The 14144-nt window shown below is 39.7% G+C and overlaps 1 protein-coding gene across 1 annotated transcript in view; it reads right to left on the reverse strand.

The window, feature by feature from the left end:
• Positions 1 to 1376: 1376 nt before the first annotated feature.
• The window catches only part of LOC136863067 (zinc finger protein 367), a 43949-nt gene continuing 31181 nt past the window's right edge, over positions 1377 to 14144 (reverse strand). The window contains exons 3-4 of the mRNA XM_067139399.2: positions 2332 to 2472; positions 1377 to 2245 (exon numbers count right to left, since the gene is read on the reverse strand). Of these exons, the coding sequence (XP_066995500.2) occupies positions 1480 to 2245; positions 2332 to 2472 (907 nt within the window). The 3' untranslated portion in view covers positions 1377 to 1479. The remainder of the gene's footprint in view (positions 2246 to 2331; positions 2473 to 14144) is intronic.

Below are 14144 nucleotides of genomic sequence, written 5' to 3' on the forward strand. Positions count from 1 at the left end.
CCTACGTTATAACTGTATCCTTTCAACATACATGATCAATATTAGTGACAAGCAAATTAACCTACTTCTAGTAAATAAATATGGTTATGATTCCACGTGCTCTAAACCACCAAATAAGGATAAAATGCTAGTCGGACTTTGGAATCCAATACCAGTGGCAATCAATGATATAAATCTGAATGTTTGCATTCAATTACTGTATTTCTTAACCTCTTAATATCTTTTACTGCTCAAAAATGGGAAGCATATAGAACTAAGAATCCCTTTAAAGAAAAATTATGCTCAGCTTTCTATTTCACATAACGAACCTACAATGACATTTTAAATGTTCCAAGAAAGATGACATGGAAATTAGTGGATTTTTTATATTTGCATGGTTTCTGCCCTTTATACAGGGCGTCACAAACCTTTTGGGTCAAATTGAAACGGGATGGTAGGTCCACAACTGACTATATTGAGATACGGAACCAGCGGTCGGATATGCATATTTATTGTGTTAAGGACATACACAGTGTACACTGCATAAGAGCAACGTAGCTCATAGTAACTGTTCAAAGTGATGAGCGCCAGTCTCAATGCATGTATTACAACGGTGCAAGCAGTTCTGCCGCAATCTCGCAAAGATCCCGGGTGTGTGTTGTTCACTGGATCACTCAGAAGGTAATAAACAGAGCACACCCCTGATCACCAAGCAGACGTATTGTACACAACATAGCTCATACCACGTGTCACGTGACGACCGCATGCATCGCACCCGCGCATTAACCTGTGCCGCATGCATACCACTATCCCTGGTGTCAGTTGTCCACTGCATCAGACAGCTTGTGATGTGTCCATGATGAGGTGCATTTGTGTGTACAGTGCATGACTCATAGTAAAGAAATGGATTTGCTGACTCCCCGTTTGACTGGTCCAAGTTACCAGCTGTTCTTGCGAGATGTGCTGCCACAGTTTGTGGAGACTGTACCCCTTGTTGTCCGCGAAAGGATGTGGTTTCAACACAGCGGTGCACCACTTCGATGTTAATGTCTGCAAGCACCTGAACAACGCATACCCTCATTGTTGGATTGGAAGGGGAGGTTCTGTCCCAAGGACAGCACGACCAGTGGATCTCGCAGCTGGACTTTTCCCTCTGGGGTTACGCCAAGTGGTAGGTATATGAAACCCCCGTAGAAACGGATGAAGACCTCCTTGGCAGTGTCCAAGCTGCCTGTCTACTGGTACAACAGACACCAGGGATTTTGACAGTGCAGCAGAACTCCATGTGCCATTGCCATGCCTGTCATTTTGAACAGTTACTATGAGCTACACTGTTATACGGTGTACACTGTGTATGTACATAAAGTATTTATGCATTTCTAACTACTGGTTCTCTATCTAAATATAACCAGTTGTGAACCCACTATCACCTGTTTCAATCTGACCCAAAATGTTTGAGACACGCTGTATTTTAGAATTGGAATGAAACATACCATTAAATTACAACTGAGTATACCTAGGTTGAGAAAGATTCAAAGGACTAGATAATACTTCGTTCTCTTCGTTCGTTTTTGCCAACTGCATTAATGCCATAGCACCCATCCATTTCAGATTATCATCTGCAGCAACCTGGGGCCACACTGAACGAGCCTCAACTTCTGCACTTTCTTTATGCGATTCTTTCTCCAAATCTTTACTTGCAAGCATTAATACAGTTGGCCTTGTTTGATTAGCACTGGCAGTCAAGCTGTGAAAGTTCTCATATTCACTAAGACTTACTTCCTCACATGCAGCTGGATCATCATCCCTATCTGACCAGTGCAAAGGTTGCGCAAGTTCATGTTTCTCTCTCCAGAGAGATTGGTCTTGACATGCTTCTCGTAGCCATCGTTTCTTGGGTTGTTCAAGCTTATATTCTAATTTCTTACCCTTGAAACTGCTATCTGCATTTATGCTACCCAGATAATCCCAATCTGTATCAGATGAGGAGTGAGATGAAGTGTTAAGTCCTTTCACATCATCAGAGTAACTACTGTTTAATAATGGATGCTGCCAATGGAGAGGCTGAGGACTTCTGTTTGACTGATGTTTATGCACCTTATGCAAGTTTTCTTGCTGTTCCATCTCGCTCACTAAACCTTTACGAATTCTAGACTTTTTCATAGGAACTGGATATTCAGACTCATTTTCAATTTCTTCCTTCCTTACTCTGCCTCTTTTCTCAATTCTCTTGGATGGTGTTCTTTCTTCTCTTTCCTTCCTGTAACTAAAAAAGAAGCATTATTATCAGTAACACAAGCTCTTTAGATAAACTCAACGAAGCAGGAATTGCAGTAACAACATATTACCCACCGCTCAAGCCACCGAAGAACATCACTGGATTGCTCGGGGTTAGATGCCACAGGTCGCAACACAAAATCATCGCTACGGTGCAGAGTTGCATAAGGGTGGTCAGGGCAGTGTCTATTAGCATGAGTAAACCGCATACTGCAACTGAATAACATGAAAAAAATCAGAAAAGTGACTCAAGTTAACAGCCAGATTGGAAGAAAAATAAATGCGGACATTTACAAGAAAATACTTAAACTATGCACTTAATTTCTTGTATCAAACCTCAGCCGACAACTGTCAAGCATTTTCCAAGGAACTATTTATGCGTGTGAAGCTATTATGCGTGATGATGCCGCCTGTAGTTATTGTATGGAACTTCTAGCAATTTCACAGCCTTCTACATGCATTTAAACTTTGTTTTCTGAGTTCTAAAGGTAAATAAAGAAGAGCTCTTTACGTCAGTCGGCTGTGAAAATGACGGCATGCAGATAGTAGTGCCACATCATCTGATATAGCTAGATTTTTGGATGAAACCAACAGCATTGACGATGAATTACCTGTTATGGACAGCAAGTTTCTGAGATTGCAGCAACAGGCAAAAGAAAGGCGGAAGAACAAACAGAGTGCATTTTTGCAACGCCTGCAACCAGAAACCTAGACTTCATCCTGGAATTAGCTTTGAGAAGTACAAACTGTGTGTTTAACTACATGTTTATTGCTTATACACAGGTTGATTTTTTGATAGTGGCAACTATGCTTTAACAATGCTCTGAAACATAGCCAGGCAATATAATGTATACCTGAAGTAGCTTAGATACCCACCCTCCCTCAGCGTAAATTAACACTCTCTCCACACGCCACGCACAGGGGCAGCGACAACAACAAAAACGCAGTTTTGAGCGGGCGCTCGTGGAGTACAGCTGTAATGATTTCAAAGCAAGATCAGAGGAGCTGGTTGAAAATTGAATGTGCTAGAGGTCGCAATGCAAGGCAGTGTAATGTAGGATTGCAAGAGGCTTGTATGAAAATGCATTACCTTTCTGTACTCTAGTACGGTGGGTCAAGGCCTTCAAAGACAGACGACAAAATGTGACAGACGTGCCGCAGCCTGGTCATCCCGCAGTAAGTGATCATGTGTGCAGAATGTGAACGCGTTATTGTTGCCGGACCGGAACACCACAATTCGTGAATTGACAAACGATACAGGGAAAGTGCCTTCGACCGTGCTGCAAATCCGGAAGAAGCGGCTGAGAATGCGGAAAATTGCCTCCAAATGGGTTCCACATGATCTGACCGAACATAAAAAATGGCTGTGATATGATGCAGCTCGTACGCACTTGGAGCGCTATGAATGCAAAAGTGAGGCCTTCTTACAGCGGATAATCACTACTGCCGAGACCTGGAACAGAGCTTAAGAACCGCAGCTGAAACACCGATCAAATGAGTGGCGTCATCACACGTCACCACGAAAAGTAACGGTTCGGCTGACTGGAACCAATGTGAAGGCCATGCTGATCGTTGCCTATGACTGGGATGGTGTTGTCATACGACATTCCACTCCCAGAGGACGTACCATTAATGTAGAGTATTACTGCGCATTTTTGCAAACGAACCTGACAGCAACTCTAAGAAGAAAACAAGTACACTTCCTGAATAACCCACCTATCATTCCGGGAGTGTTTTACCAACCTTCTTATGCTCCAGATCTCAGCCCCTGCAACTATGATCTCATCCCTAAAATGAAAGCACCACTTCGAGGGAGCTGCTTCTGCACAGTGGATGACATTCTCCAGGCCACCGACTGCTCCGCTTGCGACGTCCAGGGATCAGGCGTTCTCAGTGGCATCCAACAGCTTCCACATCGCTGGGAACGAGTGCTACAGAACAGTGGTTATTACTAAATAAACATCAGTTGCCGCTATTAAACATCAACTGATGTAGATTGTATCTTGATTTGTAACAGAAGGATGAAGACGGTAATTGATTACTTCATGGTAGAAAGTGCAAGTGCAACGACAGAGGGCCACTGTAAAATGATTTAATATATGTATGTAAACATCACACATACTCCAGATTCTTATGATCAGCTGCTGATGAAGGTGCCCCTAAGTAGTGCCCCGCAGTAGTTCTCGTAATTTCCACCCACAGCAGCACATTGCTATACGCACGGAGCCTATATGTCTAGCGACGGGATCTGCTATGTCAACCTTCGAGTGGGCGGGGTGCAACAAACAATCTGAACATACGTGCAAAATACTTTTCCAGGGGTTCAAAAGTACTCTTGACGACAAGGTTAAGGCTCTGTTCAAATGCCGAGGAACTATTACTTGACACCCAAATGGCGACCAACAGCTATGGTTCGGAGGAGTATTTAACATTTTCCCTTCCTTTCTTTTTCTCTGTAGAATGTTTCCTTAACAATTTTAGCTTTTCCGTAATTTGCCCTTTGACCGTAATGCTGTAATCGTGAGATGAAATTCGTAACAATTACGGACAATCCGTAATAGTTGGCACCTCTGTTTCTACTCATTTTTATGTACATAACTGGGTTAGTGATGGGTAAGAAAAAAATGGAACAATACACAGTTTAAATTAACAGTAATTGAGTTTGCAGAAAATACAGCAATCATGCTGCAGAACACAAGTTTTTGTGGAGCCATCATGTACGATACTGATGTAAAAAGAAAGATGCAGTCAGCCAAGGAGATGGCTTATTATTTCAGGAACCAGTATTAGGCCAGTATCTAATAAGTGAAAAAGAATTTAAGATATGTAACTGGATTAAGTAATAACAGCTATTCAGTTTCACAAGAAATGCTACAGTTATAGGTGCTGGAAAAAAGAGCTCACAGTTTACAGCAAGCAGAGGGTGGCTGTGTAAATCATGAAGAGAATAGCCTTTCTTTTTGAAGGAGGATATCTATGCCAGAGATTGATGGTCCATACCTATAAAGCAGTGGAATTCCATCGGTATATCACAAGAAAAGTGCGGGAACACAACTACAGTAAAATATAGACACTGGAATGAACGTCAATACAATGCAATGTTCAGAATTGCAAAATTTTTAGGTCCCTTCTGTTTCGCTTATTTAATGTGTCTTGAAATATTTTGTTTTAACAACTTTCAAACGTTCAGTGTAACAAATTAATATTAAGCCCTTCTGCCTGTATTAAACTTTATCTCTTCAAAATATAATTGAAATTCATCCTCTTAACCCCCTGACACCGACCTCCATACATCATATAGACCTCCTTTTCTTCACATGCTGCCGACCTCCACGCATGGTATAGACCCAGGTAGCCTTAATATCATTATGTTGTAGCTCGTTAAATTTTAAAGATTTTTTGCTATTTGCTTGAAGTCGACCGACGCAGATAGGTCTTATGGCGACGATGGGAAAGGAAAGGGGTAGGACTGGGAAGGAAGCGGCCGTGGGAAACCACGAAAACCATCTTCAGAGCTGCCGACAGTGGGCTTTGAACCCACTATCTCCCGGGTGCAAGCTCACAGCTAGGTGCCCCTAACCACACGGCCAACTTGCCCGGTAAATTTTAAAGTTTTTGAGATGGAAATTGTATATCGCTGCCTCCCAATCTGTTCAAATCAGTGTTTTTTTCTTTCTAAAATGTTTGAAAATAGTCTGTCCTCTTTCCGTTTAGAGCATATGGGCTTGAATTTCTGCTGAATTCTAGTGGATGTATGTTATTATCACGCATTTCCTCATGTAAATTGATAGTATAAATCACCAGTTTTTTCACAGTTACGCATGTGGACAGCATCTGGCGAGGATTCCTATTACTGTTTCAAAACCTTGAAACCTCTTGCTACTCGTAATTACCGACTTGCTATCACTTTGGAGTACGATACTGCATGGTCCAGTTTTAATGAAAGAGAAGTAATTAAGTTTTAATAAATCAGATGATAACAGCACTACACCAGACTGACCAAAGTGAAGTGACAGTGGACATATAACATAAGGAATGGGAGCGCATGGTGCACGCAACCAAGTAACATGACAAAACATGCCAAATACATCCCCTCTTTCTCGTTAACTAATCATCCCATTAACTTGAGAGTTGTGCTAAATGAATCTCTGAAGTACTTATTTCAGTTATTCTGCTCAAAGTTACTGAGGTAACGATTACCCAGTTTTCACTGCATAGTGAAACAATCCATGCAAATACAAGAATGTCACTTTCATTCTGTAAAAAGAAACGTGTGTGGAAGGTCTTTTCTCTGCAAGGTAAATATGAAGTCGAGGAATGTAAACCACATTCCTTTGAGAGTCTCTACTGTAAACGTTTGAAAATAATGTGAACGAGAATGTTGTAACAGTGAAGTTTTAAAGAAATCCCTACATTTTCTCAGTGCTTGCACCTGAATTGCCTCCATTCGCTGGGTAAGCAGCACTCAAATGTTCCCTGTCACTGAGGGGTTAATTTCCAGGGCATTTCACTGATCATGTTCCTATGCAGCTGTTACCAGTGTCTGATCATGTTCCTATGCAGCTGTTACCAGTTAGCACACACACAACTGCAACAACACAGACGAACTAGCCGATTACAAATATAAGGGAAGGTAAGGAAACTGCAATAAATGCCTGATCGGTGGTATGCCTACCCAACAGATTGTGAAGATTATAGTGCATTTCTTAAAACAAATTTATTTTTAATTAGTTACGGAGTTCATCATTATGTAGAATTAATTTCTTATAAATAAAGCACAAATTAAAACCAATTTCCTGTTTAATATTGCCCTAGAGAGATATTATTGTCAACATACTGGAAGCAGTGTGAATGTTCAGTGCTTCATGGAGATCACTGAATGAAGAATTCATTGCAAACTGCTTTAGAAAAGGTGCAGTGGTTTATGCAGAATATAACATCACAGAAAGTGAAGAGTTGGATGTGCCATTAAGTATGAATCTTGCAGACTACATCAACGTGGACCGATGTGTTAGTGGAAAAAGAAATTGCTGGTGATAAAATTGTGGCAGACGTTATGGGTGACAAATCCATGTGATGAAGTGGAAGAGGAAGGTGTGCCTCCAAGTGTGACTATCGTGCAGGAAAACATGGCATGTAGCCATAGATTTTCTTCTGTCAAGAAGTGATGTGCCAGAACCTGTCTTAAATTTATGTGGAGGGATCGATGACTATATTTTTTTAATTTACTTTTGCCTGTGAGTGTTCAGAAGTAAAATGACAGACTTTTTCAAAAAAATTATGACCAGAACATACTGTACCAGAATAATATAAAACTTGATATGCTGAAAATGTACAGAAAACCTATTGCAATTACTATATATCATTACATCTTTTACATATATCCTAATTTTCCTATCATCTAACAAATATTAAGCCCTTTTCATTTGTAAATTCATGCTAAAGCAATGTAGACCCTGCAACTGATATGACAATGTATCAGTTCTTAAGAATTGACTTATTTCAAACCAATACAGACCATTATTTAATTTAAAAGACTAAGGATACTCCCAATACCAAGCACATACATCATGCAATGCATTCTGCATGTGAAACAAAATACTGATCGCTTCAGGAAGAACTGTGACAATCACAAATACCAGACGTGAATAAGAAATATCTTTGTCGAGCATAAGAGTAAAACAATCGTCCTGAGACACGTAGACTCAGTTGGAATAAGCTTTCAAATAACGAAGATATTACTCCCTTGTATTCATTCACCACAGTGCTAAATAATCTGCTAAGTACCGTATAATCCTGAACACCACTCGCCACCGAATAAGATCCGCACCCTAAATTTGAGAAGGCAAAATACCTATTTAATTTTCTTCAAATATACCACAAATATAAATTCAAACAGTTTACAATGAATAAAATCATCACAAAAAAAGTAAATAACATTGGGCCAATACTCAGATCATTTACAATTCACCGTCATCTGAAGTTTCACCATAGGAACTTTTGACACTGGCATTTTTCGACAGATAGTCGTCCTCACTACCGTCCACTGAATTTGAAATTCCATATTTCATAAAGATAGATCAGGACACTAGATCATTGGGAATGCACGCCCATGCAGTCTTGATCCAGCTGCATATCAGTCCAACTTCAGGCCTCTTCACTCGACCAGTTGGTGTTAACGCGTGATCACCATCAGACATCCATTCAGTGTACAACTGTTTCATTGCAGTTTTGAAAGCCCGGATCACGCATACATCCAACGGCTGTAGCACTGAAGCGAGTACTCCGGGAATTACCGCAAGATCGGTTTTCCCTTTCCTCATCATATCTTTTACGACATCAGTTGTATGTCCTCTGTAACTGTCTAACACAAGCTTGTTTCGTTTTTGTAACAGCTCCCAGGCGACGTTGCCAAACGCACTTCACCCAGTCCTCAACTAATGCACTGTCCATCCAGCCGGACTCGTGTTATAACAATAAGACCGGGTGGCAAGTTCCCTTTCGGAAGTGTTTTCCTTTTCAGAACCACATATGGAGGTAGTTTGCTTCCATCCGCTAATATGCACAACATTACCATGCATCGTTGCATTTCGTTACCACCTGTTCTGATGGTTACACTTTTAAAACCCTTCGTACCCACTGTATTTTCCAACGGCATATCAAAATAGACAGGTGTCCGGTCAGCATTCCCAATTTGCAAAAGCAAATAAGAATTCTGCTTCCTCAAATGAATAATGTGATGCTGAAAGGCCGTTAATTTTTCTTCATACGCCCCAGGGAGACGTTGTGAAACAGATGTACGTCTCCGAATGCAAAACCCCTTCACAATTAGAATGAAGGAAGGTTCAACCTTTTCAATACAAAATGTGTTGTACAAGGTGTTCACAACATATTATTTATTATATTATTAGTACCGGTTTCGACGCTTATTGCGTCATCAGCTAAAAAAAAAAAAATCACAAGTGGGCAAACTACATATAACAAAAGTTGTATAAATAATTCTTGCATGGCAAACTACAAATGATAGACTGCTTTTCTCCTTAAAGGCTAAAAGAAAAATGAGTAAAACATGATGATATAATATGAAATGTAAGAGCGTTACAGTCCAATGAGATATGTGAGTATTGTGCAATAAAATTGGTCTGATGATTGAACATAAAAGTCTGAATGTGATAATAAAACGAAGTAGAATTGTCCACACTTCTCTTGTTATTGAATGGGGACACAAGTCCGGGTCCGATGTTATGTGAGGTTGGCAAGGCCATCAAAAGGTTTTTTGCCTGAGGCCGGGACACCTGATGTTAAGTGACTGAATAAGGTTGATCTTAAAAGTTGTCTCAGCTCAACAAGGGTGGGGAATCTTAAAAGAAAGGAAAGAAAAACCAAGTTAGTGAAATGGAAATCTAAATTGGGATCGCGACCAAGGATGATAGAATATGAGACTCACCTTGTTCAGCGTGCTGTGTGTGTAGTGTGAGAAGAGTTGTGGACAAGCGAGATGGGTGTGACTAAGTTGAAAGAGTGAGAGGAGTGGAAATGGGAGGGGGGGGAGAGGGGGAAGGGGTAGAGAGGCGGAGTTCAAGGTGGGTCAGGAGGGCGGAGTGGTAGTGGTGTGGGATGTAAAAAAGTGCTGTGGAGATCGTGAAAGATCGATTTTCCTCCCGTGATTTCGATACCTCTAAAGACTTCGATAAGGAAGTCGAAAAGGATATTGGATTTTTCTGAAATTTCGTTAAGGTTTAGATTAGGATTAAAAAATTGGTCTAGGGGAATGAAACAGTTCTCTGTAACGTCGAGTAAAGGGCCTTTGTTTATGTTTTTGAGAATTTCTAGGTCTTGTTCTATGGTAGTAAAATTATGCTTTAAGTCATGTATGTGTTGGCCTATTGCAGAAAATCTATTATATCTGATGGCGTTGACGTGTTCTAAGTATCTAACTTTGACGCTTATAACTTATAATGCAAAACCCCTTTCTCCGATAAAAGTTTTGGATCCATCTGCGGCTTGCAGTAAAACCCTGTGTTCTTGTGAGATCTCTAATGCTTTCAATTGACACATTTCACTAGAAACGCCATATCCTAACTCAGGTTTTTCTATCACAAATCTGTGGAGTCGTTCTTCAATTTCCGGAAAACACTGCACTCCGTCTGCGGAACGCTCAGCAATCGCCGTTCCTTTTTAAGAAGATTTTCCTTCTTCTGCCAATCACGAATAAACGATTCATCAATATCGTACTTTCTGCGAACGGCACGATATCCGTATATTTCAGCTTCGCTTACAACTTTAAGTTTCTCACGCACAGTAAATGACCGCATGAATCCATCGCTTACTATCAAGACAGCACTTTCACGGCACAGATACGGAACTCAAATGTGAGCGAGGTAGACTTGCTTAACCAACAGTCTCGACTCTCGCAAAGTACGATATCCCACAAGATCAGCTATTTGTGCACCCAGCAACACTTGTGAAACTAATGATGATCAAGCATCCGCAGCAGCGGCTTTCATATTAATGCATATTTACCCATATTCTTTGATTTACCATATTTCATTACCTTACATTTCATGTTTACATGCCACTGTACCAGTGCTGAGAAAAAGTCAATCTTGTTTTCTAGAACGCAACTAAAACACAAAAAGACCTGAATGCCTGTTTACATGTGGTATATTGAGTATGGTAACCATATTCAAATCTATTTCAATACTCAATGTAAACGTACTAAAAATTTATGAGAATGAATGGCTTGAATACGACTCGCACCCAAGATTTAGAACCAATATTTTGGGAAAAAAAGTGCGGGTGGTATTCAGGATTATATAATAACTGTTTCTATAGTACAGAAGAACACAAAGAAGGGCTAGTAATGATGCTAATATCTTGAAAACAGCTTTAAAAAGCATGTTGATGTGTCTCTGGTTACATACTTATAGTTCGTACCTCCTTTATGGATATCTATTTTGTCTCCTGTAAATATTGATCATTGGTTATTGTGCTATTATTAAGTTTCAAACACTGAACAGCTTGTAAATAACTTTAAAAAGGTTGTTGATGTCTAATTGGTTATGTTCTTACTGGTAATACCTCCTTCATAGATGTCTATTTTTTCTTGTTGTAAATATTAATAATTAATATTATTTATTACTATTAATGTGCTGTTCTAATGTCAAGGTATCTGTTTATTTACGAAGGGTCTATCACTGTGCACAGACTTAATTTTAAAAAATCACTTTAAAATTGAGTGCCCGAGAGAGAAGGGGCCAACCCACAAAAATTCAGAAATTCGTTTTATCGTTTTTTTGCATAGTGATGGCATCTTAATAATCCTGTGAACTACCTGTGGTTGTGGGATTGTTCCTTGTCTGTCCAAATACACACAGAAATCTGAGGACCTTGGGAATCAGCTGTACAGTTAATGAGAGAAGGGGCTAATTCACATGCCTCAGTCAAATGAAGCGGAGGGGCGATAGGACATGTAGTTACTGGTACTTTTCTAACCAGAAAATTTCTTATGATCATACAAATAGTAGTATTAGTGTGAGTAAAATGTTTTGTGGTGGCACAGTGGTTTTAATGTGAGGATTTTAAAACCCTGCTAAACACTGTAGTGAAGGACACAGTAAGTGTTGAGAGTAGAAAAGTACTGAGTAGAGAAATAACAATAAAAGTAACAAAAGACAAGCCAGGTTTCCTGTTCCTTAAGTTTTCATACTTGCATTCAGAGTCATGGACAGAAGTTCATATTTTCCAAAAACAACCTGGGAGGCAAAAAAAAAAAAAAAGAAGCGTTACTTACAAACCAAGTGTTGAAACACGCACCGGAAAACCTGACTACCCTGTACATATTGCTTAACACACAGAGATTTGCTGCATTCACTGCCATACATTCCAGCAGCGCATCATGGACTACATTTAAGCCTCTAACTACAGTACTAAAAATGTGAATGAAAATCTTGATACCGAAAACCAATAAGGGTGAAAAAATCCTAATTTACAGTATTACCTTCTTTGCATACAGAATTATTTTTAATCTAGTACCATTATATTAACAATTAAACTTAAACTGTTTCTCTACTATTAATTTTCTGAGTTACACTGATATGTAATTAATTTAAAGACTATAAACTGATATTTTAATTTTCAATTTTGTTGTGCGTTTTGTATAATTAATAAAACTTTATTTATCTCGAAACTTTGTTTTTGTGAGTTAGCCCCTTCTCTTATTCAGGCACTCAATTCTTATACTCTTGCCATATTTCATAATATGTAATTGCAGAATCAATGGAAGCTGAATAAATGAATGAATGAACAAAATTTCACTATAAAAAATTAATATCCAAGGCCCCCAAAATGTACGTATACTGGTATCTTACCACAATTAAAAAAGATGCACAGATACTTTGCTGCTCAGTTATGTCGACTGTCACTGTAGACAGGTGAATATTCTCAAAGTATGTGATATTTAAAAGGAAAACCATTCCCAAGGGGAAGTTCCTCCTGGCCTACATGTTCGTGCCTGAGGGAAAGGACAGATTGCATCCAACCTAACAAGAGTTTGAATGCGTGTTATAAAGGAAGGATACCAGGCTATCTGTTAAACCATAGTCTCTCCTGGTTTTGGGCACCTTCCGTGACGAACTTCTTGACCTTAGTAAAGAAATGTGGAAGATAAAGACAAATCTGGCCATCATTCCTGTTGGTCTAACATCTACAGCCACCTGATGTGAGCATTAATGACCCATTTAAGGACCACATGTAGCAGATTTATGCGGAATGGATGGCAGCAGGATCTCGAGTGCCGACGCCAACCAGAACCACCAAGAGGCCTTACCTTGAATTGATCTCTGAATGGATTGTCTAGGCATGGGAACTAATTTCACAGATCATTGTGAAGCATTTTTGAAAGCAGGAATAGTAAACAAGATGGGACAGTGTTGGAATGTTGTGGTTTTCTCATAAAAATAAAATGTCATGTAAATATCTTGTATGTATCTTAAGGAAAACAACATTGAGGTTGTGTGTCAATAGCTCAGATAATTGAGTGGAGTGGTTTATCTTTGTTTGCTTTTGTTCTTTGAATGTTTGAACTGCCTGACGTGTGTGATGCTTAGTTGTAGTCAACAGCTCATAATAAATGGATGTGTCATGAAGTTGGTGTTTCTATGGTATAAGTTGATGTCCTGAACCAGTGTAATGAGAAGAAATGAAGATATATCAAAATGTTATGGGCCCATAGCGCCAAAATGCCGCAGTAAATTTCGGACAATATAAGTTGAAATGGAGTAACGAGAATTAACGGACGAAGCAAGTTGCGACATTATTGACGGGAAAAATGGCGACTTAGTGGACCGGTGAAGAAACACTGAATAGGAATGTGGCCAAGCTTAGAGTGGAGAACTATTTTTCGTGGGCATTAAAGGTGAAACAAAGAGCTGTTGTTGAAAGACGTATGGGAATCAGTAATAGTGTATGAGGATACGCCAGGTTGTCAGCTGTCTTAGAAACGAGACAAGCGCGAAACAATGTGATCGTGTTAGCGGATATTTTCAAATATAGCTCGGAGAAGATTTTGAAAGTGACATTGCAGATATTGAATCAGCGAAAAAGGCATGGGGAAAACTGGATGAGTTATGTAATGATGGAGGGCTAGTGAATGGTGCTATGACCCTGAAACAGTTAACTCATTTTGTAAAGCCCAAGGACATGAGTGTTGAAGAATACTTCGCAAAAATAAATCAACTGCGGAGGAGAACGAGCAAAGCTGATAAGAGTTCACAGATCAACAGGTTGCAGGAATGATCATCGGAAATCTTACAGAGGAATATGCAGTTTCTATCCCTTCCTTGGAAGCTGATTTGGCGAAACTGACCATCTCGAAGGTGAAGGCGAGA

The sequence above is a fragment of the Anabrus simplex genome, chromosome 2 (assembly GCF_040414725.1).
Source record: "Anabrus simplex isolate iqAnaSimp1 chromosome 2, ASM4041472v1, whole genome shotgun sequence".
Classification (NCBI taxonomy): Eukaryota; Metazoa; Arthropoda; class Insecta; order Orthoptera; family Tettigoniidae; genus Anabrus; species Anabrus simplex.